Here is a 27,068-nt window from a genome sequence, read left to right as displayed (position 1 = left end):
GAGACAAGTGGTGTCCTGAAATCTAATTAAATTAAAAATAGCGTCTGCAGTCTGGGGAAAGACAAAATGTATTCTCTGCATCAGAGGACTCCTCTCCCTCCCTTCCCCGCTCCTTTTCTTTTTTGTCTATAGAGCAGCTGCAATACTTCAAAATCCTCTCAGTATTTTCCCCTGCCACATGGAGAAAGAATGAGCTCTACTTAATCAACACAATGAATACAGGAACACACGCGACCTACAGTCATGTCCAAAGGGTAAATCTTCCCCTTAGAGGTCAAGTGTTTTGCTGACCGAGCACATCCAGTATGTGGATGGAAGAGGAGGTTGTAAAATGAATGCTATCTCATTAGTGCTTTACAGATCCCCAGCATTCATAAATATGTTCCATATGTTAATCAATGTGACGAATTATGCCATGGATAAATCCTTCAGCTTTTTTAGAGGTTTTTAAAAACATCTGATTTGAAGACACAAACATGTCATAGACAGAAAACAAGTCTGCTTTGTCCTTAATGAGTCTGAGTTTCAACGATTCATCCTCTACAGCATGGAAACTTAAAAAAATGCCATAAGAATTCACAATTCAACTATGAAGAGGCTTTATTTACTCAAGGTACCGTGTCGATTTGGAGACAGAAAAATCTGCTGTTGATGCAAACTTGGCAACTTGGCACAATTACAACAAGGGATGCAAATTTCAGGCAATTTTCTTAATTGATTGTGCCACATTAATCGATAACTGATCAATCATTAGAGTTTGTAAATACTAAATCTTTGATTTTCTTAATGAAAGCTTAATTTTGATGAGCTGTTCTCACAGCACAATTTAAATGAACTAAATAAAGACAAGTTCATTATTTAAATCATTAATGGACTCAAATTAAATAATGCCAAAATGTACTTGAATAAACTGAATAATCTACCAAGGTTTACTAGAGGACATCAAGAGGATGAAACTACAAAGTAAATACTGAACCGTGCTCGTAGCATTAAAAGTAGAAAAATAAAATGGGTTGTGTTGATCTCCTGAACACACTTGTGTCTTAAAATATGTATTAAAATATAGAACATTCTATATCATATCCTTTGTTGTACAGTTTTTACTAAATAGAAAACCACTGTGCACGCATGATGGGCTCTGATGAGCTTAATTGTGGTAGAAATGGCACTGTTATCCCAACTGTACGGAGATGTAGTCTAACCACTGAAAAGAATGCATACACCGTACTGTTGGATGATATATGGTTGGTGTTTAAATGTTAAAATTATGTTTTTGTATTGTTGATTAATTAATCAATGAATCACTTATTTCTCTAGTTTAATTACTTTCCAAGACAAAGACAGGGAATGAGAGATCTTGAACTTATTGTGACTGTATTAGAGGTTTTGCTTTCCACAGCACATTTAAATGGGATCAACCATGTCGTGCAATAGTAAGTTTAAGGAAACTGAGGATGAATTGCATCTATTCACATGGATAAACATAGAGCGACTATGGTAGTGGATAAGTACAATGGATCACAAAACAATATGTAACACAATGCTTGTTGAAGTCACACACGTATCATGTAACATTGATCTGCCTATTTAATTACATAGTTAAATAATCAAGCATACAAAGTTGGGCATGCACATTCATGAATGCACAACTCAGCAGAAAGGTAAGAAAGACGTATTTTCTGCAAAGCTGGTGAAATGTTCCTAATTCTCCATAGAGCGTTAAAGAACAAGGCACATATGCAAGAATCAGGAGGCAGAATGCAGCTGCAAGGACGGTGTGTGTGTGTGTGTGTGTGTGTGTGTGTGTGTGTGTGTGTGTGTGTGTGTGTGTGTGTGTGTGTGTGTGTGTGTGTGTGTGTGTGTGTGTGTGTGCGAGGAGGAGGAGGAATAGTGGAGCAGGGATATGGAGAGGGGCTTGCAGGGTTATGGGACAGCAGCAACAAAAGCCGAGGAGAGAGAGAGAGAGAGAGAGAGAGAGAGAGAGAGAGAGAGAGAGAGAGAGAGAGAGAGAGAGAGAAAGAGAGAGAGAGAGAGAAAGAGAGAGAGAGAGAGAGAGAGAGAGAGAGAGAGAGAGAGAGATGAGGGGGTGGAGCGGGAGTGATGCAGAACAGAAAGCCAGAGAGCTGCAAAGGGGAGAGAGCCAAACCTGAGATGGATGGGTAGACGGAGGGAGGAGGAGGACTGGGTAGGCATGCAGCAGAGAGACAAACTGACAACGGTCTATTACTTCACAAAACTGACTGCAGATTTTGACTGTATTATAAGAGATGGCAATAGTGTTGCGACTAAATTATAATTGATTCAATTAGATTAGATCGCAAACAGTTTGGATAATTGAATGATTAAGAAGAAGAAAAAAGGCCAAACATTTGGTGTTTGCAGGTAAGTTTATGGATTTGATTAATTTCTATCTTTAATATATTATGGCAAATCAAGTATCTTGGGGCTTTTTTGTTTCAAAACATTACGGGCTCAGGGAAACTATAATAATCACTTATATATGATACTTAATACACTAAACAATTCATCAATTGATTGCAGTTGGAGCCCCAAATAACCTTCAAAAACAGAAACACGTGCAAATCAGAAGTTAAAAGATCCTTTAAGGACATATCTGGATTCAAAAGCCTCTTTGCCAATTGGAAAGAGAAAACATGAGACACATACACAATGAGCTGAATTTTAGCCCATTCTGTAAGGAGCACCTGTATTGAATAAGTGCACCTTGATTCAATTTACAGAACAGCAAAATATCAACAGCTCCCACAATGTTTGCCGTGGAACTTTGATGCTTTGTGACAAAACAGCACAGCTCTCATGAGGATCTTTAACTGAATATCTATTAGCATTATAGCCTGAAACATCGCTCATGTACTCCAGACTAAGCTCACTGCAGTGAGGACCCAGCCACTAATGTCTCACCAAAATATGTATGACTGCAATCTAATTTCCCAGCATATTATATCAAAAAAAGTGTCATCCCACTTCTTTACCTGTATGCTGTGTTACAAAAACCCCACTATCCCATCTTTACCCCACCCTGCTTCTTTACACCAACCTGGCTAGCAGTGGAAGCACAATCAACCCCTCCACTCCCACCTCATCCCTTCCTCACTCAACCCTGTACAGGAGGATGCTGTGTCATCAGAGACTGAGGACTCAGACAGAGCACTAAAGCCGGGCCCTCCCTCTAATTTACTACACCCTGAAAAAAGAAGGCCGGAGAGGAGGCGTCGGATGGAAGAGGAAAAAGGAAAGTAATGGACGGAGACGCACACAGAGACAGAGATGGTGGGACAGGAAGTGCTACATGCTGATATTCTGAGGTTGCTGCTGCTGCTTGAGCCGTGAGCTCCCTTTGTGCGCTCACTAGTAGCTGCGGCCCTGCAGTAGTCTGAGCAGAAATGACTGGTCTGCTGCACACTCCTGTAATGAGACAGTCACCACAAAGCTACATTCAGGAGGAGAATAAAGCCTCTGCATCAACAAAACCTGAAAGCTGTTCATAGGGCTTTTTGTCCAAAGCAGCCAATTCAAGCAGACTCATCTTAACTGTATTTCCACACACAAACTAAGCACACGTGTCAACGACCACAGCAGCTGTAACATTGCCTAATAACATCAGACATTTGAAAAGCCCAGGCAGTCCTCTCCCCATCACAGGGGAAAACAAGAACTGCAACGCTGCATTTCTCTTCCTCACCACTGCCCCCTCTTCCTCTCTTTGATGCATGAGTGCTGTGATCAGGTTTCCAGCAGCTGACACACTCATTGACATACAGTGCAATGGCGAGCGATAGGATGACTGTCGGTCGAGTAGAGGAGACGAGCAGACCGGAAAGATGAGCACAGTGGAGGAGGAATGGGCCCTAACCGTGAATATGCTTTGAAGGAATTTCCTCAGGTTTGATGAAGGACAAACACATTAGTGGATTAGGAAGATGATTGACATGAATGATAGTAAGATGGAGAGGGATGATGAGGTCCTAACCTGTGAGTCTTATTGAACTCATAGATGGGCATGATGAGATGAGCAGATCTTGATTTAGCAGAATGAATGATGAGTCAGAACCTGTATTGATGCACATATCTGGAACCCACTACCCCATCGCTCCCTTTTGAAATTCCCGAAAAGTGTTCCCTTAAGGAGCCATGACTACACTAGTGGAGCTGTTCAGAAGCCAGAAAATAAAGGGGCGATGCTGTGATGGGTGTATACTGCAACTACCTTCCCAGATCATGGATTTATTTATTTAAGATAATTATTGGATAACTATTGGGTAAACAGTCAAAAACACACATATACCAATGGATCTCACCTTAACACTCATTATTTAAACATGTTGGGACAACATCCCTGCTGGTTCCTGCAGCTACTAACCATAACAAGCTGTGAGTGAAGCGTAATGAAGGTGTTATCACAATTAACAACTCTTGCAAGGCAATTTAAGATGAAATTGCAGTCTATATGCCATGTATTTTCAAGGTTATATATATATATATATATATATATATATATATATATATATATATATATATATATAGAGAGAGAGAGAGAGAGAGAGAGAGAGAGAGAGAGAGAGAGAAAAAACAATATAAAAGAACCATCATACCGTAAATGAGGAAAAGAGGCACATTGGGAATGTCTAGGGGTCTGGAATTTTATACATATTTACGGTTTTCATGTCTCATTTATGTTCATTGAATTGTTTCTTCAACCCACTATAAAATACAGTATTTTATGCACAAAGGCTTTTTAAAGTAACATACTGTACTTTAAGTGTGAGACAGTTACTCCTTGCTTACTGTGTGTACTCATCTGTGTGAGCTTTCATCTATGTTTTTGAACATAGAGCCTAAGGTGTCGGTGCCTGTGAGTGGAGGCCATGGTAAAAAACTCCGCTGCAACTTTCCTTGTGAGACACCACAGAGGAAAGTAAGGAGAGGTCAGAAGTATGCACTAGGCAATATACGCAAAGTGGGGAAGGATAATAAGACAAGAATGCAACCCTTCCTGTGGCCACCACTGAACTAGGGATATGGATCAATAGATCACAAAAGGCACATGCACTTGATAGTTGCATCCGCCCTATGAGGGAGTGCTGTTGGCTGAGATGGCCAGTCCAGCTGACTGGGCTCCTTGCTGCTATACAGGCTGCAGATTCTTTTACACATTATCCCGGCCACCACACAGGAGACTGGCTCCTCCGCACTACAGCATGCTCTTGCCCTTTTCTCTACAAGTCTTGTCCTCTCCTGCTATCTTCTGCCTTCATCATTCCTCTTAGTGCAGAGCTCCAGTAAGAGCACAGCCAAGCTTGTTTGAGTGGTACGGGACCGAAGCCTACACTGTCTCAAGGTCTGATTAATAAAAAATACATAATTCTGAGAGAAAATAGGGAGATTGGGGATGGTGTCATCTGCATCTGTATCATTAATTCAGAAGTCACTTGAGATAAAGACATTATTTGACTGTGTGGCATGTCTGAGGTGAAAAATCACATTATGATCTAAAATAATAGAAACACTGATAGTCTTTAAGGCTATTATGCAATAACATTCACAGATGGGATTTGTGGATGTGCTTATCTGTTTTAAACACCAAAAAGTCAAATGGATAAAAAACAGAAAATGCAGTTTAAAGGCAATTACCTGTACCTACTGATGAAAACATGTTTGCAGCATAAGAGAGAAATAATACAGATGCACATGTTGCAAGAAAGTTGTCAATATGCACACATGGGCATGTTGTCATTAGCTTAGCTGTGATTTAAGGGTTTAGGATGGGTTTAAACCAAGTTGTCAGGGTCAAAGTCACATGATCACCTCAGAGGCCGCAGTTCAAACTGCTTCTGTGGTTTAGTCTGAACCCTGTTTGTGTCACTGTGCAGGTTTACGTAAACCTATTGCAGACATAATTTGAGGTCTGAAGTCATTATATTCCATACAAGGACAGATTGATACACCTCAGATCATCTTATCCGATCTAGTCAAAAAAAATGTCAAACCATGTCTGTTCTTTTGGAGGCAACACTATAACAAGTGGCAATTTTTATACAACTGTGTAATTACAATTAAAAGGCGTCACCTCATACAGGGATAGTGATTACCTGAACAACATAACAGTTATTAATATTAAGTCACAGAAGCTAATGGTAATAAATGTTTTCTACATGTCTCAGCTTCTCACTCATTATAATTCCAAAGTAAAATTGGTCAAAGGTGAAAATCTAAATAGTCATTTGCAGTGTAATCACATTTACTCGTATTGATTATTTGTACAACAATTTGGAAATGTGAAGAACAATGGAAACCTTGCAAAACATAATGTAGATCAAAATAAGACAGTAGCAGTGCGGCAACATCAATAAAATTATGATAATAATAATTCCACTGTCCCAGAGCATGCTGGGAAGCCATGAGTCACGCCTACTGTTGGACAATACACTTGCCATCTGTATGTGTGTTTTGTCACAAAAGAATTTAATTAGCTATAGTAAATGATGGCACATTAACATAAATGTTACATCATCTTTACCATGCATTAACAAGGATAATTAATCAACACTGCAGAAACCTTTATGAGAAGTATCACTGCCTGAGAACTGCATTCCACAGAAACCCTGCAGTGTTGCAGGAGCAGAGCCACTACGTCCCTCTGCATCTGCTCGTTGGTTGTACAAGTGTACTAAAAAAAACTCACAGGCCTTATATGATCTAATAATGCACTGGCGGTCTCTTAGCCCCTGTAGCAGAGACTCCAAAGTACTCAAAAGCTCTTAAATGTCTCAAGGTCATATTTGCATTATTATAACCCTATCTCTGTACTGAACACAATAACTTCACAATCATTGGAAATAACTGATGTGAAACCTGGATCTGTTATGACATTGAATTTCATCTTACATGTATGGTGTGGTTAGTTTGCAATGCTTGCAATTCCCATGAGTAGAAGGTAAAGACTAAGAACATTTGATGGCTCAGCATAGCAGCTGAATAATACATCGGTGAAAGTTCTCAACAGCCATAAACCTCTCAACTACATTAAGCAAGCGCCTGTTCACTACAGTGTGGAAAACTGGGTGGTGCATTAGGCCTTTGTGACAACTCACTTTCATGTTCACATAGTATGGATCCAAATCCTCCAGCGGTGTGCCCGACATCCCCCTCGGAACATCGCCGTAGATGAACGGCAGGCTCTTCCCCGCCTCCAGATCCCTGTTGGGCTTGACTTCATTCTCGTCAGAAGTGTCCCGGTGACTACTGTCCGACCTGGGCTTGGGTGGCTTCTTGTTCTTCTCTTCAGTGATGCGCTTCTCGATGTTAGCAAGCGACTCCGCGGTGAAATACTTGAAGCTGTGAGGGCCTGGGGTTGGAATGTTTGCGGCCATCTTTTCATCCTGCAGCTATTACCTCTTTATTTGTTTTCCATCCCAGACATCCAGCTCTGAGAGGACAAAAGGGACACAGAGTGAGCAACTGTGAGAATATGGTAGTGACCGAGAAACACAAATTCTCGATAAAACAAATATAATTTAATTTAATTTAATTGGCAGTCATATGAATAACACTGACTGGTCAACAAAGGGTTATAATTAAATTGATTTTATAGTAATATGTTAGACTAGTTGTTTTGCATCCCTTTTCAGTGTCAGCATTGCTACAAAGCTCACAAATTACATTTTCTAGTTCTGGCAGGGAACGCTAACAAAGCAAAATAATGCTGAAAACGTTCGGAACATGGGCCAGTAGGCACTATTTCTGCTCTCTTCATTAACCTTAATGATGGATCTGTATCCCACAACAAACTCATATGTCTGACTCTCTCCTACACAAGTTTCTTTCTCAGGACTTTCCTTTTTATCAAACATGCGGCATTTAGAGTTTTGTTTATCTATATACGTCTATGGTGTTGTTACTAACAATGAATACATGTGAATATGTTGAAAGCCCTGCTGGTCTCACTGAGAATAGACATCAAAGTCTGCTGCACTATACAGATAAGCTCGTTGTTTTAGAATGGAGGTTTCTCTGGTTTTGTCTAAACAGCTTTGAATGACAATAGACATGCAGGATAACAACTGCTTCACCCGGCTTTATCTTAAATAAGGTGCTGGAAGTATCAAAAAAGCTCAAACTGGTAGAAGAGATATCTGCATACTTAAATCTATAGCTATTATACAAGACTGACAATATATATATATATATATATAAAATAAGTAAGGACGTGGCTCCCAGCACGGCTATTAAATGCTATCTGTCCAGGGAAAAATGACACGGTGCCACACAATATTAAGCCAAAACAGACAGCTATGTATAAGTTAGCAAAATATATAGTGCTACATGTTCACCATAACAACCTAATGAGCTGATGTTGAAGACCACTACTAATCATACCCAGTGATACAAATCACAGATGAAGATGAAATTAATGTAACTGGGATTTGTGGTCAAGAAAAGAGTGGGTGGGGAAGGTTTGTTGCATCACATTATGCAAAATTGGTTTTGTTGTTCTATGACAAACCCATTCACTTGCTCCTTTTTTTTTAGCTTGAGAAACATTTAAACCTATTAACACGGATGTCACCCAGCCCATGTTAACCATATATGACAGCACGCCCCACACAGGCCACACTGTGTGCATTTTGGTATCTTACGTCCTGCTGTACTTGACTGATAACTAAGCATTCTAAACTGTGAAAGTGGATCAAAAGATAGTCCACATATAAAGACTGGAAATGATTCAACCTCTGGGGCTCTGACTCATTGCATAAACAAGAAGGTTGTCATAACATCATCAACTGCATATCTCTCGGCTTTTACAACAGATGGATTTCTCAATTGGCTGATGGCCATGCGGCTTGATGCTGAAGATATTTGACAGTCAAGTAATATCACAAAATAGGCATTGTGTGCAACATAGATGGAGACAAAGACAAGGGTACACACCTGGAGAGGTATCAAGCAGAAATCAGAAGAAATCCACAGGGAGATATAGCTCCAACAGACCGGTATCTTCAGGGAAAAACACAGCCAACCAGAAGAGGGACGAAGTCCAATTCAAGTAACCCAACCTCGGCACAACCTCCAAGTCTCCTTCCACCAATGCACACCAATTGATCTACCGTCAAGGTGATTCAAAGCAGGATGCAATAGCATGCCCAGCAGTGCATGTAGCTCACACTGGGACAACCCTAACAGACAGGCAGCAACACTACAAGGCGACCAGAGGGAACTGATCCAGAATGTTGCAGATGTTGCTCAATACTGTCGGCGTCCACTAACTCACTCGCTGGTCATACGAGCAACACGACATAAAATGTAACAATCCGACCGAGACCTTTTAATTTAGAAAGACTACTCGGTTCACTCTTACAAAAAATTTGCCGACAGCGAATTCTGTTGCTGCACATAATCGGCACCAAAATGCCCGCAGCCCCTTAAACCGGTCTCGGTTCTGTGAAATCCGTTACGAGTCAAGTGAGCCCGGGAATAAAAACGGATTGATGACCGTGAAAACTAACAACTCCGGAAGCCTCATTTGCCGCCGAGGGAAAATAAACGATTGTCACCAGGATCAAGATTGTTCAACAGCGTTGAGCAAAACAAAAATGCTCCTCTATGCGTCCTCTGTGCGGAGGAAAGACATCCAAACGCACCACGGCCTCCGTCTCGCTACCTGGAAGAAGCTTCTCCTGTGCTCTCTATGCACTGTGCTGATGATAACCTGCCATCTGATGGAGCTAACCGGACACCGCGGAGAGGCGGATGTGTGTAGGGCACTCGCGTCTGAGTCACATGGGTCGGTAAATAACTTGCACATCTTTCATTTCCTGCAGTGATGTTTTAATGCTGCCTGTCACTAGATGTCATCTCAGTCCGAATCCCCCTCATCGCTGAGCGTAAAGGTGCAGGCCCAAGTCCAAAATCACTGAGAGAATAACTTGGCAGTCAATATATTAAAGAGGCCTTTCATATCCTATATGGGTGGGTGCATCTTTATACCTGATCATAGATAAATGTAGGTAAAGTTATGACGTCCTGACTTTGATGAGTTATGATAATTCAGTTTAAAACGTTTTTTTCCCTCAATGGACAGAAAGGTGGAAACCCGCTCCCCTTCACATTGTGTGTCTTATAATGCCAGCCCCATTCATCCCCTGAGAGGGATGTGTTCCCTCTGTAGTCCCCAGAAACGTCCACTGTTTAATACCGAGGCGCGCCGTTGTCCTATAGGGCCAAAGCCTAAAATACTGCAGTGTGGTTTATTGCTGCTATATGCTCTAACTAACAAACTCATAGTAGGTCAGATGAATGCACAGCCCCATGTCCTGACAAAACATCCCTGGCCTCAACGCAAAGCAACCCATATAACACATCAGCACGTCCCAATTTCACACCTAAAAAAGTGAAATTGTATCCAGCAAAAAAAGAGAAACTAAAACGGCCTTGAGGCTATACCACACCCGTATAGATAGTCTAGGCGACAGAGACCCGGGGACTCCTGTGGTGCAGGTTTACCGACTAACACCGGGATGGGGAAACGTGTTTTTAATAGCTAAGATTGCGTGTAAATAGCAGAAAAAGGTGCCGCGGCCCCTTTGAGGACTGCCAAACTAAAGACGCACCTACCTCCTCACGCAATACAGTCACCAGCGGAATTGCAAGAGGGAGGGGGCGCCGAGGTGGGGGGGGGGGGGGGGGTGAAACTATCATAGTTATAAAATAATGGAAGCGAGAAAATTGCTCCCTGAAATGTTTTGCAAGCGACGCATTATTCGTGCACTTGGGGGCATATACAGGCTATAGGTGTCACCATCTCAGATAAGTTTGACGTGATCTCACTTCTATATATCCCGCACATATGCGTATGATTCACATTCTGACACAGTAAAATGCCTTTCCATCCAGCGACAGGCCAACACCCCAAATAACTGTCTGTCCCCCTCGCTTTTCTGCCGCGTCGCATCGCCAATCCGTGTTTTCCTCTCCGAACCCGCATTCCCTTCATTCTAACTGGTACATCGCTTACATGTTTGTCCATGTAGCCTACTGGCGAGGAGCCCTGCACAGACGGTAGGAAAAGATGCTGAGAGAGGGACCGCTCTGCGGCACTGGGATGCAGTCAGTCGACAAAGTGGGACTGCGATCCATCCCACGACACGAAAAACCAGACAAAGCAGAAAACAGATTGTCTACTTACTTTTTCTCGCATTAACAGAAATCCAGACAGCTGTCAATGAACTGCAGATGTAGGAAAGAGTCGAGAGTAACTGCGGCTGTCGCCATATTGTTGCTGCTATCTTCCTTCCCAGTGCGTGCGGCTACCCTGCATAATTGATGACTCTCAGCAAATTGTTAGGGAGTGTCGGTAAATGCCTTTAGTTTCAATAACGGACAAGAGACTGCAGCATCGTAAGCAGAAAAAATAAAAAACCTGTTCATATAACAACAGTCAATGATATTCTGTTTGGGATTTGAATTGCGATTGGCAATATATTTGTTTTCATCTTGATCTTCCATGGAAATAACTTTAGAGTGTAATTAGCCTACATATTATTTTTAGAACCTGAAATAGATGTTTTTACACATTTAAGACGACTCTGAGCTTATAAAGACCCAACTAAGTCGATGGTAGCCTATACCATAACACATGACGTTCCTGACGACTTCATTTGTGTCATCAATAATAATAATTTTACTTCAGAGCTCTATAGGTGCTTGTTCAAAGTAATGAATTCAAAAGTTAGTTTAATCTCTCATATAAACCAGTGAGAACATTTAGTCATGTTGCATTGTATATCCTTGATTAAAACCAGTCATATTAGGTGGACCTAAAAATCAATCACTTACGAATGTGTGGCATTTAAGGTATGACAAGTGCGAACTATGTACACCTGGTTTTAAGTAAATTGAATATACACCTTGTCCAGCAGACATGCTGACGTGCAAAAAACAAAGGTGTTAGTGACAACATTAATGATGGCTGCGTTCAATTCATAAACCCTGCCAGTGTGACAGTGAGCCAGCATGAACAATAACAGGACCCTCAGACTGAAGCAGCTAAATGGGATTCACTCATCATTAATTTAAATATTTAAACCTCTGCTTTGCTATGACATGTAAAAATATCTCCTGTGGAAAAGGGCCGAATACTGTCACTGAAATCCACATTGCATAGAGCCAGGGACCAAAATTTAAATGATTCTGCATGCATATTCAAAGCACCGTATAACTGTCTAACTAAACCCCTGCTGACAACAGACTAAATCCTGTGTTCATATTCTGGTATTTCCCTGAAGCATAAGATCTCTGATGTAAGCAAAACACAATGACTATGGATCCTGTGAGCCCAGTGCCACAAACACATCTTTTACATGATTTCAGATCATAAACAGACAGATGCTACAGATTTGGATCATTCAGCTGACTGTCTATGCAAATGTTTAGTGTTTTTGATAAACCATAAATGTTATGTTTAGCTGTCAGTAGCGGGAGAAAGCTTTTTGTTTGTTTTCTGTATGGAGTACTTACATTCACATTAAGTCAATAAAAGAAATCCCTTTCAATATATTGTGACCCTTTGTCTCAAGCCTTCACCCTTCAAAATAAAGGGTTGAAGGGTTTTTATAAAGGAGGTGTTATGAATTTGACCTAACAATGTCTCTATCTGGTGGAATCTCTAAGAACTGCAGCTTAAGCACTCCAGTGTCCACCCACTGCTGTCTCAAGTGGTGTAAAAAAGACAGGACAGACCGAGCCTAGCTGGCATGCTAATTTAAGTAAATATCTCTGCAACAATATACATAGACATCTTGGATAAAGTGTAGACATAGCATACGCTTCACATTCTGTTGATGTTTGTTCATTTTTTTAATCTTTTAAACAAAAATTCTGGCCAGATCTTACACATTGTGCCTTTAACATTAAACCCTGCAAATGGCAAAAAACACAGTTCATGCAGCTTAAAGTGTAACTTCGGCCTACAGGTCTGAGGCTAAGTCCACCTACTGCATCATTTAAAAATACTAAAAAGTGAGCAAGTGGCTGAGAGATGAGAACACAGCTACTTCTGTGTGACAAAAAGCTTAACACAGCATCAACAAATATGACAGCCACAGTAAATTGAAAAATATTGATATGGCATGAGGCACTGAATGGGGAACTTGGAATCTGATGAAGTTACAGTTACAGCTGAACAGATCACAAATTAGACAAGGGCTCCGGTCGAAAAAGTCAAAAAATGACCTCTTAACATTTATTCCTAACCACTTTTTCTTTACCTCGATGGAAAACGTCATGAGGTCAAGGAAAGATGTCAGGAAGAATTCATACGGATTTCAGAAAAGACTCCGCTTTTACTATGTTAAGTAATTTTGGTGTGACTACAGATTTTACTGACTTGCTTGGCATGGTGGAATTACGTTTTAAATGGATTACAACAAGTGCATCTTACACTTCACCCTGTCCATTTTAACAAAATCTATAATGGAGGCGCAAGTCTTTCCTTCCTGTTGCTCTCACACTTTACATTCAACACTACTCCCATCACACAAACCAAAACCGAACAATTCATTCATGTGAAATATTGTTTAAACTGTTCAGTATCAATATTTATTTTGGGCATAATGTGAATTCAACTGTTCAGTTATATATGTTTTGTATTGTTTACTTAGTGATTACAGACCTATCTTGGCCTTTTTAACTGATGCTTGTCGTTGTTGCACTATAACCTTTCCTGCTCAAACACTGCAACCGGATTAAAGTATTAAATGTGGACACATGGGGGGGATATTACCTCATTACATGGTTGGAAGTGAATATGAAAAAAGTCATATAGGCTACCAGTCACAAAGGTTTATATGATAGATATTGAGTTATATATAGATATATATGTGTGTGTGTGTGTGTGTGTGTGTGTGTGTGTGTGTGTGTGTGTGTGTGTGTGTGTGTGTGTGTGTGTGTGTGTGTGTGTATTTATCTGGCTGCTATCCTGACATGTAATATTAAGCTCGCTCGTAAGAGCTGCGCCTCGCCTGGAATCCAGACGAGAGCAGGTGGGAGCAGCAAGAGGCGTTGACAAAAAGCTGCGGTCAAGTCGGACAGTTTTCAGCTGCCTTCAAAATAGAAAAGACTTAGAAAAGATTAAAAAGACTAATAGTTAACAATCGAGCGTTAAGTATTACAACTACACATAAAATAAGCATGTTCTACAACACGTGGTGTTTGCTGTCAGATCTAAGAGCCAATCAGCTCTCTGATGTGGCAACAGCCAGGCGTTTCCCATCATGCCTGGGCCACGCAGTTGGTGGAGAGCTCCTGCTGCGCCTGGCTCTAAAATCAACGGCCGCCTTGATCTCGTGAGAGTATCGTTGACCACGTGTGCATGACGTCAGAGCAAGTCGGGACCAAGTCGGACACAAATCTAACCGGCATGCATTGCACGCCGATCGCCGGCGATCGATTCTGCGCAGAACTGGCTCATCTCAAACAAGCCTATTCATTAATTTACGATTTTTATGAGAATTTGTTTACTGACAGTTTGGTATATGTAATTTTCATTTTATTTCTTATTTAGTATGTTTTACTTACATGTTCTAAATACATTAGTTAGCCGTAGTAGCGTGAATTCAGCCAGCACAAACCCAAGGACTACCATGTCCAGAGTAGCCATCTGCTCTCCTCCCAGCTGCAGTCTCCGCTGGCCACCAGCCCACTGCTCAATCTCTGCAACAAGTGTAACATTAGCATGGAAACATGGTGGCATTAGCATGCTAACTTTATTGAGCTAACTAGCCAGCTGCTAAACAAGAACAATAAAACAATTGCTTCATGTAATGCTTCTACACACTCTTGTCAAACACGTCATTAGCACTGATTCACCACATTTTGAAACGTGCTGATAGCTTGATTTCCAGAACATGTAAAAAGAGAAAACTGGCCTGTGATGTGCTGTGGTTGTGATGCTACAAAGTGGTGACCGAAGAAAATGTAACCTAGAATGCTGTGGAGAAAGGTAAGGAGGGGGGTCTGACTACAGGGCCCCCCATATTCTTTGATTTCATGACATTCATCCCAAACTGTCCACTCTGACTCAAATTGGCCTGGCAAAATTAGAGCTGATATAGCTGCAACAACAGGTGGCGTTTTGAGCCATGTTCAATCATGACATGCCAATTTGTATCAAGTTGGAAAGAAACAGAGCTAAATATTAACACCAGCATTGTGTTTCATCAGTCATTTCATGTGGTGTATAGGTTAACAATAAACTGTGCAAGTCTGCAGTTACTCTTAAAACATTGATGACTTGAAATATACTTACTGTTGAACCTAAAACTCAATGACTGGACTAGAGAGATAACACAACAACATGTTTATCACGAGCATCAGCTCACTCAACGTGAACGTTACAACCTGCACATAAATCCAGGGAGCTAATGTTAACTTAGCTTAGTTAGCTAAAACACTGAGTTGGCTTGCGTTAAACACAGTTATTAAAACAATATAAATCACCCTTAAATACAAACAAATAATACGTGTGTCCAGTAACGTATTCACGATACAAAGTTATGTAACTTATTTCACACTACTGTTACGTCTTTACTCGTCGACTTTTATTTTGAAAACTCAAACCGGACTTCCTGCTTTACCTCATCTCAAACAAATTGACAGTAAACAAGTCAGTGCAACATACGCACGACCACGTAGGTCTGGGGCATCAACAATGGCTTTCCTTCAGGCATGTTGTACTTTGGTCGTCAACGTCTTGTGCCTGCCTCTTCATCTGATCCAAGCTGCGGGCCTGTATGAGATATACAAACGTGTCTTCCCAATGTGTTTGTACCGGTGTTCTTTATTGTACAACAAGAAAATGTACGACAAGAAGAAGGAGCTGTTTCGCAATCTCTCCGAGTTCAACAAACCTGGCGGGCCGCTCACAATTTTGGAAATCGGCTGTGGCACCGGCACAAATTTTGAGTTTTATCCGCCCGGTTGCAAGGTTATCTGCACCGACCCAAATCCTCATTTCCAGAAATATCTAGAAAAAAACATGGGCGAGAACAACCAGCTCTCATATGAGAAATTCGTGGTGTCCTCGGGAGAGGACATGAGGTCAGTTGAGAGCGAGTCGGTAGACGTTGTTGTCTGCACCCTGGTGTTATGCACCGTCAACAACATCCCAGAAACTCTGCGAGAGGTTCGCCGCATACTGAGACCAGTAAGCCATCTGTGACTCCTGAAATACCGTTTGTCCCCAGTACATGCATTCACTATAACATGTGTTGTTGGGGCTGCTGTTATGTTAAAACTAATGGAACAATCATTCACCATGAAAATTAATAAGTAACTCGCTAAAGAAACAACGAGCTTAGAAGTCTTACTTCAATTGTTTGTATTTGTTTTCTTTCACATATTGAGAAAAACATGCAAGGCACGCACCAGCCACACCACTTATTTAATCCTAAAATTGTTGCCACTTAATTCCCTGTGCAAACTTTGACCTGTGCCCACATGACATATATCACAAACAAGAGATACTGCCCTCAATTAAGTATAATGTGCTCAGTCTTTGACTCTATAATGTAAAGTTTCAGTCTATTCAATGTGGTAAGGATCCTTTGTTTCAAAGTCTTACAGGAAACATGAAATGCAACTAAACGTTATTCATTATAAAACATGACAAAAGTATGGACACCCATCGAAGTAACCATCATGCATCAGGTTGAATGTATTGATTTTGAATGTTGCACAATAAACTCATTAACATTTTGTTGTACAGGGTGGAGCCTTCTTTTTCATGGAGCATGTCGTCGCCGATCCCTCAACTTGGTCCTACTTCTTCCAGCATGTACTTCAGCCTTTTTGGTACTACTTTGGGGATGGTTGTGAGGTCATCCGGGAAACATGGAAATATCTGGAGGCAGCTGGATTCTCCGAACTCAAGCTGAGACACATCGAAGCACCATTGGTGTTCCTCATCAAACCACACATTGTTGGTTATGCAATCAAATAAATTAGTCTTGCATAAGAATAAGCAAAGCACTTACAGCCTCTCCTCTATTTTGTGATATGATTGATCAGAACCAGTGAGAAATAACGCTAGTCACTCTAATAAAATATTTGTTTTTGTATTGGAAAACCCCTTCAGTCTTTGTGTTTTGTAAAGACACATTATTTGCACACATTAAACATGAAATAGACAGCATACAGTACTCATTTCATATGCAGTTTGTGAAAAAGGTGTTTGTTTGATTTTCTATTTGTTATTTCCCATCTCCAAAACTGATAAATCTATATGACACAGCCATAAAGAATATATGTCCTTCAGTGTTTATGTGTGCTACTGCTGGACTAATGTACCTTTTTAAGACATGACTAAACATATGTTTTTGCTGTTATCAAATTAATTGTATTCTGTCTTAATGTTTACAATTAAAGAGTTTGATCCTGCTGCATTATCATGTTTTCTTTTTAAAGGAGTATTGATATATCATCAACAGAACAGTCCAAAAATGAGGGGCAACTTGTTCTCAGTTGCTCCTCATGCACTCTATAGTGTACTTGATCCTTCGTAGGCCTATGGCGAAAGGGCAAAACACATTATCTCTGAGGTAAGAGTTTAATCTCGTAAGTCACGAGCTCAAGATGCCCCTAGAAAGGCTTTGGTTACCTCATAGAATGAAGTCTTGTCTCATGAAATTATGCAGACTGCTTTGTTTGATGTTGACTTTGCCCTTATATCTGATGGAAATAACGGGCCTGTTCGGTATGTACAAACGCTTGTTTCCCTTGCTTGCCTATAATATAACATTTTCATACAACGATAAAATGCACGAAACGAAGAGGGACCTTTTCCGAAACGTGGGCAAATTTGCAAATAGCGACGGTGCTCTCTGTCTGCTGGAGGTCGGCTGTGGCAGCGGGGCAAACTTCAAGTTTTACCCCTGCGGCTGCACGGTGGTCTGCACCGACCCCAACCCGCATTTCGAGAAGTACCTGCGGATGAGCATGGACGCGAACACGCATTTGACCTATGGCACGTTCCTAGTCGTCTCTGGGGAAGACATGGCGGAGGTGGAGGACGAGTCAGTGGACGTTGTTGTCTGCACCTTGGTTCTCTGCTCGGTCGCCAACGTGCAGCGCGTGCTGCGAGAAGTCCGACGCATCCTCAGAACAGTGAGTCTCAGTATACGGCTTTCAAGTGCTGTGGAAAATACGTAGTTTGTAGTAGTCGTTTGGCATTGGTCAGCTTGCACATTACAGCCACTGCAGTCCTGATCTGGTTATTTTGTTGTTGGTTTTCTTTCAGGGTGGAGCCTTCTACTTTTTGGAACATGTTGTCTCGGATCCCTCTACTTGTACATACTTCTTACAGCATGTGTTTGAGCCTCTGTGGTACTATCTTGGAGATGGATGCATGACTACCAGAGCAACGTGGAAAGATCTAGAGGCAGCTGGTTTTTCTGAACTTCATCTAAAACATGTTGAGGCTCCTGAGGTCACAAGGATGATAAGACCACATATCATGGGATATTCCATTAAGTGACTGCAGGGGATACATTTCTCATTTGTCAATGAGAAAGTTTAGCCCAGTTTAACACAATGAGAACATTTTTTGATTATTTGTTTTCTCTCAAGACCCTTTCTCTTAACATGTACCAACATTTCCATTGTCCACTACCAACATTCATTAGACACCACTGGGTTCAAATTAAGTCTTCATGTTTCACGTCACCAAAAGCAGTCAATTCATTTTAATTTCCACTGAACAAAAATACACTAACCACTGCATTTATTGAGTGAAAATATATTTTTTTATTTACAGAATCAGCAACATTTCATACAGTTTGTTCTTCTTTCCAAACCCCTCCCAAGATGTACATAATAAATATTACCTGGACACTGCTCTTTTTTTCCCTGATTGTCTAAGTAACTGCCAAAAAACAACCAAACAAACCGCACTCAACGTAATCATTTGTTACTCTTTATATTCCATTGCACAAAAAGAAGGAATGACAATTGTAACATCTTCTTGTAGAGAAATGAGGGGAATTGCTGGTCCACAATATAAACAGGAATTATGTCTGTGTGGGAATTATACAGTCGACATTCTGCTGATGCTGTTCGAGGATAAAAAAAAAAAAACAGCAACATTTTTAAACATTAAAAAACACGGGATACATTTACAAACTGAGACTCAAAGTTAAAGCTCACCATTTCAAACCTCCCAGTATTAAAATGTACACAACTATAAATGTTATAGTGTTAGCAAATAAAAAAAACAGCATGTGGAAAAAAAATTATTTGTTGAGTATATCTTACTGCCATGAATTGTCACTTTTATATCAAACAGAGTAAAAAAACTTGAGGAGCCTGAAATTAAGTGTTCCCAGAAACCCTGTTCATGTCCAAATGGCTGAGCTGTGTCGCTCACAAATTATGTCCCAATCCGCAGCCTCTATTCAAACAGCTTATCCTGTTTTGACACAATAAAGGTCCTTTAATGTTTTCAGTTCTTCAATTAGGGTCTTGTTTTGGTTTTCAAGAACAGCTACGCGGTTTTCAAGGCATTTAACATACTCCTTTTTCTTCCGTCGACATTCACGTGCTGCCTCTCTGAAAGGAGGAGAAAAATGTTAGTCTGACTCCGACTGAAAGATTATGCAATTAATTAACTTGCAGTACGTCACAATGTACAGTATTTTCCTACTTTGACAAAAAAATACATATATCAAAGTTCCAGCTTAAGAGTAAAATATGTGCAAGTAAAAAATGTACTACAAATCGGATACTTTACAATAAACCATGAGGGAAGGCACTTGTATGAAACTAGCAGGGGTACCAACCATGTCCTGCTTGTCGTGGGCGGAATAGCGCTCCAAAATTACACAAAACGTTGGCGAGGCAAAACTAGCATGACAATTTTCAAAGGGGCCACCTCAAGATATGTGAACGAATATATGGGTACTTACAAGTCTCCCCTTCACAGACATGTCCACTTTATACTAATCCCATGCAGTTTGGGGTAAGTAGTATAAAGGTGTTATTTTTACCTATTCTAAAAAATATGTTTTTTAATATTTGAACATACTGGGGTCCCTAAACAGTCTTGGAAGTGCACACATTGTATAACATTGACAGGAAAGCCAAGATTCTTGTGTGTATTTAATGAATTCAATTGCATTGATGTGTGGGGATGTTAGTGCCTGTGTCTCTATAGCGTTCTTTTCTGAGCACCATTTTTTTTTTATTGTTTTATTGTTCCCAATGAGAAATATCGTTTTAGTTGTGTCTGTCTATCCTGAGCTTATGTCAGACAGACACGATCATAACAAAGACACAGGACGTTGCTGTTGAATGTTGGGCTTTTATTGTCGTAAACATTGTACCAACAGATCGTCCTTCTCTCTCTCTCTAATGTTACGACTGTAAGGTTCTTCGGGTTGGTGCTTGTGGTTAAAAAAAAAAAACACTGTAAAACTGATTGTAGCCCAAATAGATGATACAAAGCAAAGGGGCAAAGCTCGTCAAATCATACAACCGTAGTTCGAGTGGTGATATCTTGTCAATATATTGGTAAAAACAAAACTTAATAAAACTTAAAAAGATGCCATATGGACATATGTAACCATTTAATTGTAGTGAAACTCTTTTTTTAATTATTTGACCTCACTATAAAATGACCTGTAGATACCTAGGGTGATCAGAGGATGCATGGCCTTCCAAATTATATTGACAATAAGGAGGCTTCTGAGGCGCTTACAGAACAGACATCACAATCCAATTGCTGAAAAATTTCCAAATGTCAAAGGTAATTAGATTACAAATCACAGCGTGGATTTTTCTATGGTGTTCCTCAAGGTCTTGGATACTAAATCTGGTATTTGAGGGAATTTTGATCATTTCATTTCACCACTCGAGTGGTAAAAACATATTAAATTTAGCACTGTAAGCAAGTGTATAAAATAGCATAAACTCCAAAATAGCTGTAACAACTTATGAGAGATAAATGAGCATTTCATATAATTTCATCATAATATAAGCCCTTTACACTTTCACAATTGATTTAATGTATTAACTCATTCATTAATTTTAACTTGTGATTTATGAATAAAGCAACTTGACACAAGCATGAGCTGCATCTCAGCTTTAAGAGGATGTGTATCACTTTTATGTGGCATATACGGCTGACTTGAAATCTCCCCGAAAGATTCCCCCCCCCCATAAAAAAGACCAAAGCGGCGCTACGAAGGTCTCCAATTAATTAGGAAACATTAACCTGTTTCTGAGCTCTACATAATCCCAGTATTGAAGGCACTGCATCATCTTTCTCCCTGCCCAGTTTGTAATCTTCACCAGGGGTATTTAATCCATTGTGTCGGTGACTGTGATTAACCCAGAAATAAACTGTACACGTACCTGTTTTTTGCAAGCCTGATTTCCCTTTTCATTGTTGGGTCCTTTTCATTGCCCTGAGAATGTCCCATAGGAGATGTCATGACTACAGTCTGAGGCAGCGAGCTGGATGCTGCCGCTGTGCGGATCTGGTATGTTTGCATCTCTCCTCCTGCACCTGCGGGTCACAGGACAGTCAAACGTTTACAGCAGGAGTCATAACAGCCTTTCCACACAACATACATTACTTGAGAAGTCGAGACATTAATTTATTATTGTTAACCATAACCAAACATAACAATAAAGACCATCAGAAGAAATGTGATTTCCCATGAAAAAAAGGAAAATTGACATACACACAGGGCTTCCCCAGGTGCTTTGTAGTATGTTTTTGGGAAAATCTTTTCAGTAACTACTTTTCTAGTGCCAATACTGAGACATTCTCAAACCAGTGTGAATGAAAATACATTAACTAGTTTACCAAACATGCTTCTAAAAATGCTGAACCTTGGTATTAATTGCACTTTAATCAAATAATCTCATTGAAAGTAAGGCACCTTGAAGTGAAGCCACATTCCAATTGAAAGTCAAGGAGCTGTGTTGATTTGGGAAAGATATTAAAGGGTAAACTACCAGGCAAAATGTGTTTGCTGGATGAGCTTTTTTCCCTCCCTTTACTGTATTTTTTGACAAAGTGCTATAATCTGCATATCAGAAAAATTAGCAATCTGCTGGAATCTCTTTACAAAAGATCTCTAAATTAGCCGAAAAAATTGGCTAAGAAATCAGATACATTTTCTTAAAATATGACATGTTTTGCTTACCTTGTACAACGACCTGGTTACTCGGCACTAGTATCTGCTGGCCGTCGGGTGTCTGGGCATACTGAAGAATGGTTTGCTGGGCTCCAGAGTTGGCCATGGTGACAGCCTGGACCCCCTGGATGCCTTCAGCAAGCTGGATTGTTCCATTAGCGTTTATTGTAACTAGAATAATCACACAGATGTCATCAGAATTAGGTAAAGCACAAGTCAAATTCCCATTTCAGCTAGTTAAGTAAATTCTGAGAGCTGCAGAGTGCTCTTTTTTTCCATAGGGGAATTTTACTGGAAATGTGGTTTCGGATATAAATATGTTCTTGTGAGCATATTAACAGGAAGCATACAGTGTTATTACATAACAATCACATTTATCCCAAAGTTCCCTTTGCAGAAATCCAAAATATGTTGTTTATGATTATTCTGTGGCCTAGAGATGAATAACATCTGATAACAAATTCGAAATTTCTTATGCAAGTACTATTGAACGGAGAAGAGCATACTGTACTGTCCGGTGCTGGTCTGGTAGATTTGGGTGGTGGACGCTGCAACACCTGTGGATACCTGGTTCTCCGTTACTTCCTCAGATGACAGTTCATTGAGGATTTTTCTGCAAGGTGAGAGAAGGAAGGTCAATTGAGATGGAATTCCTCTCTGAAGAAGTTTTTAACTTTAATTGTTTATACCTGTATGAAGGCCGTCTTGCCAGTATTTCTCTGGTATTATGGGCTACAGCTCCACTGTCTGATGAGTCCTGTGAATCGTCACTATCTGATTCCAGGGCCTTGAAAGAGGGAGATGGATTAACAAAGTGCAAATGAGTAATTTGATAAAAACGCATATTGGAGGTTTGTCAAAAGGAAATTAAGGAAATAAATTAATCATAGGCTGTCAATGAGAAACAATTATTACTGGGTCAAGAAAAGCAAGTGGTCTCACCTGTACAGTTTGCATCTGAGGGGACTGAATGACTGACGACTGTGCAGACTGAATCACCCCTTGAACCTGAAACTGACCCCCTGGCAGCTGAACAACGGCCACAGAACCACCACCCAGTGACATCTACAAAAACCCAAACACAGTTTAAAATCCCCAAAACATAGTTATTGTGCCAATTACCACCATTTTCTATGCACAAAAAAAGTGAGTGCAGAAGCTCATTGAAACTCACTTGTATAAAATCAATGCTTAAAGAGTTATTTCACCCAAATTACAGTTACCTCTTGTGGAATCAAGCCAGAGAGGATTTTGGTTTTATACGGCTAAAATTGAGCTGTACCACTGAGGCTTCTGCTACCACTCTATTACAATGAACAATATTTTAATTTTGCTTATATTCCTCAGTAACACCAGATGATCTACGGACCGCACTGTGAATGGTTTCATCTGGATCTCAATTCAACTAAATAAACAACCTAAATGAAAACTGTCATTGATGTCTCAAGATAATCTTGAGTAACTAAAATATTGTTTCTGCAAAGACAATATAATAAATATTTTTTTAAATATATATATTTACAGAATGTGTAAGAGTGTAGTGGGCTAAAATGTTCAAGAGGCATATCTCATAAAACCAAATCTAAGTTTGTGGACAGTGGAAAAGTTGTAATTTGGGTGAACTGATCATTTCAAATCTCCTTTAACAAACCTACTCACTATATCAATATAGTATGTGTTAATATACCCTCATTTATAGTTTATAAGCACACGTAAAAAACACAAAAATGAAGGACCACTGTCTTATCAGATGCTATGAACTCAAACAGGAACTTAAGTTTGGTGTTCTGCTGTCAAGAAATTGGAACATCCTCTGATACATGAACAAGTGAAACAACAACAGAGTGAGACTCCAAGCACACCACGACCTGGATTCAGTAATTCTTGCCTTTATTACAAAATTAGTAAGAAATTGATTTAGCTGTACCAATGAGCCAACTTTAAGACCCTTAAGTGTGCTTTCATAAACAAAATTAGATGCATTAGCATTGCAAGAGATTCAGTGACAATAAAGAATGGCAAGCTTTTCAAAAGGTACTGTATTTTTGAAAGGGATCTATTAGTTACCTGTTGGGCTATCTGTGAGAACTGAGCGGGTGTGATCGTGGCAGTCTGTAACTCGGTGCCATTGCTGCCCTGTTGGACTTCTTCCATAGTAACTGGAAACAAATACATAAATATTACGGTGTTACGATGGCACTAAGATAACAAAACAACCGTGTGTGGCGGGGTTTTCCTGCCTATAAGATGCTGTGCTCCGCTGTGGCCTGCGCGCCATTTGTTGATATAATAAACAACTCTTCCCGACGAGGAGCAACAGATCAGAGCGATATCAAATCACTGGTCTATACTTTGGTTAACCCTTTCTTCTCAAGTTGAACAAGTGAATTTAAGCTAAATTAAAAAAAAAATCGACTTCCTCTTTGGTTCAATCGTGTTAGCCAATGCAACTAACGTAGCTAAAAATTGAGTTAAGGAAATTAGCTAGGCCCAACAGTCAATACAATTACATTTGCACTCTCCTCGTGAGTTAAATACTGAATTTTACGTTTTTAAGCGGGCTGACTTCATCGCAAAAATCTCTCCAGCCGACATGTAAAGTTGTGCTTTCAGTCCCTCGCGCTCGAACGATCGACCTCGCTAACATCCCTGTTGCTAGTTAACGGGAGCTAACGTTCAGTTAAACGGACGTTAACCAACTAAAACCGTGAAAAAATAACACTTTTAGAACTAAGAACGGGGCACGTTGCGTTCCTCTAGTTCACAGGAAGGATGAGCTTTAGTCTCATTGAGCAAATATGTGTAACTCTGTCACTGGCACGCAAGTTACCGCGTCAATAGACGTCAGCGAGACGGGGAGCCATTAAGCTAACTACACCTTCCCTTTTCGTAAAACGGCTAGGAGTTGACGAAGCAACAGCCGCCATTACCGCCACAGCGAAGCAGACAGCCAGACGAGCACCAAATTACTGCTCAGAGAGCCACAATTTACCTTTTCAAGGACCGCGTAACTGCTGTTGTTCTCAACGTGGACTTCGTGCAATTCGTGTGTATACTTTGACGTAAGAAATGCCTTGAAAAGTTACTTAGCAGAAGTGGCTAACAGCTAAAAATACAAAGATGTCAGCTAAAAAAAAATAGCTGACCACTTTTTTTCCCAAAGGAAATGGGCGGTGCCGCTTGGCAAAGACGCATTACGTAATAGTTTATTTAGGCTTTGTGATTGGTGAAGAGTTTGAGCAACTGGTAGATGTACAAGGACAGGGTGGAAAAGTCCCACTTGTTAGATAAAATACACAGTGCATTGCCCAAAAGACGTTATTTATGTTATGCTACTTTATATTGAGAGTATAACGTTACGTAATTGTGTATTAATTTCAGCCGCTAGAATATTACAAATGCTGCTCAACTGATGCATCTGCAATAATAATCAAATAATAGTGTCATATAACGCTGGGGGGCATTCTGCATAGTGGATACTTTTAATTTGAATATGTTAAGTTAATGTTGCTAGTAATTCTTAAACATCTACGTTATTAAAATGATGTATTAAACCATATATTATGGTTGTATAACCATGTATGATTGTATCACATATTCTGCCCTCTTGTGTTTGGTCATCTTATCTTGAAACATGACCAATCTTTTAACAAAGCCTGATGTGACTTGTCAAATTCAGACTAATATTTCCCATTTTACAAGTAGCTGTCGACCTTATTCAGCAGGCAATAAACAGGGGTTTTGCGACAAAAATGTCTTCTCAAATTCTCCAAATGCTTTCACTGTAAAGATGCAAGTTGTTTAATAATCAAAAAGTCTATGCTTCAAGACTAATTTCAGTCACATCATTACTAAACTCAGGATATATATCTCAAAATATCAGGACATCTGAAATGATTAAATGGTTTTGTTTATTCTGTATTACTTTCACATAAAGTATAAAACAAAGTACAACAAACCAAAATAGAAAATAAGTGAGAAAATGGAAAGGGGGGTACCACCTTTGATTTCTTAACTATACGAGTTAAAACACCTCCCTAACATTAAAGATACATCAGTGGATCACACCCTCATGGAGCAGTATATAATTCACCAAATAATTAATATACAACGTACCAAGAGTGCATACACAAAATATTGATAGAACAGCTCAAGAGAGGTTAATCCAGTCTTAAGTAACCGGTTAAATGTAATCAGTCCTCTGTTCTTAGTTATTACAAAATGTTTAAGCATCATGTTTATTTCACCAGACGGTGCAAGCTTTGAAATTAAATTGCACTGTCATTGGGATTGCATAGTGTGTGAGAACTCTTACGGAGAAAAAGAGTGTAAACCGAAGGGAGCCCTTGTAGACTTCCTGGCGAAGCAGGTAGATGGTATATGAACACTAGTCATCAGTAACCCCTCTTTTTGCTCATTAGGTCTGCCTTAATAACAAGGAGATGTGTTGTGATAAATGTCTACATTTTATGGGTATTATTCACAGATTGCACCAAGGGACCACCTGGTCCATCCCTGTGTTATGAGTTTTGTTCCCTGAATATACAATTTCATACATATATATCTCCTCCACTTGTGCCTCAAGATGAGATGTGCCTCAAGCTGACTTCTTCTTGTGCTCGGCTGAATCATGCAAACATTCTGCTGCAAACGAAGGATGCAATGTAAAAGCTAAGATTAAGTGCTATTAGTTTTTACTCTAGGTGGACTTAAACTGGGCAAAAGCAAATGCCAAGCATTATACATCTAAAATTAGTAACACATTTAATGTAACATGAAATGGGGATAGTTAGTCCACACAGTAGACACCTGCTGTAAGTACCACCAGTGCAAAGTGCAGTAATTCAATGGATTATT

The 27,068-nt window shown here is 40.0% G+C and overlaps 3 protein-coding genes across 7 annotated transcripts in view; 1 reads left to right on the top strand and 2 right to left on the bottom strand.

Moving 5' to 3' along the window:
• The window catches only part of scn8ab (sodium channel, voltage gated, type VIII, alpha subunit b), a gene marked incomplete at both ends in the record, with an annotated part of 37,641 nt that extends 30,250 nt beyond the window's left edge, over positions 1-7,391 (bottom strand). For all 4 annotated transcript variants that reach the window (XM_079218363.1, XM_079218362.1, XM_079218365.1 and 1 more), the window contains one exon: positions 7,113-7,391. In XM_079218363.1, the coding sequence (XP_079074489.1) occupies positions 7,113-7,391 (279 nt within the window). The remainder of the gene's footprint in view (positions 1-7,112) is intronic.
• An 8,300-nt stretch (positions 7,392-15,691) lies between these two features.
• LOC306737040 (uncharacterized protein) lies at positions 15,692-18,547 on the top strand (the record flags this gene model as incomplete). The annotated part of the gene is made up of 4 exons (XM_079218745.1): positions 15,692-16,219; positions 16,781-17,002; positions 17,647-18,177; positions 18,311-18,547. The coding sequence occupies exons 1-4, from the start codon at positions 15,725-15,727 to the stop codon at positions 18,545-18,547; spliced, it is 1,485 nt and encodes a 494-aa protein (XP_079074871.1). The 5' UTR covers positions 15,692-15,724.
• A 256-nt stretch (positions 18,548-18,803) lies between these two features.
• Positions 18,804-25,318, bottom strand: atf1 (activating transcription factor 1). 2 transcript variants are annotated; one of them, XM_079218103.1, is made up of 8 exons: positions 25,204-25,318; positions 24,279-24,370; positions 23,154-23,276; positions 22,901-22,998; positions 22,718-22,824; positions 22,221-22,382; positions 21,421-21,574; positions 18,804-19,617 (listed from the first exon to the last, which is right to left on the bottom strand). In XM_079218103.1, the coding sequence occupies exons 2-8, from the start codon at positions 24,363-24,365 to the stop codon at positions 19,473-19,475; spliced, it is 876 nt and encodes a 291-aa protein (XP_079074229.1). In that variant the 5' UTR covers positions 24,366-24,370; positions 25,204-25,318; the 3' UTR covers positions 18,804-19,472. The 2 variants fall into 2 exon arrangements, with proteins under 2 accessions (XP_079074229.1, XP_079074228.1); XM_079218102.1 differs by lacking the exon at positions 25,204-25,318 and having other exon boundaries at positions 24,279-24,496.
• Positions 25,319-27,068: the final 1,750 nt, after the last annotated feature.

This window comes from Taurulus bubalis (assembly GCF_910589615.1).
Source record: "Taurulus bubalis genome assembly, chromosome: 5".
Classification (NCBI taxonomy): Eukaryota; Metazoa; Chordata; class Actinopteri; order Perciformes; family Cottidae; genus Taurulus; species Taurulus bubalis.
The sequence above is the reverse complement of the archived record's forward strand: the minus strand, read 5'-3'. Positions and strand labels throughout refer to the sequence as shown.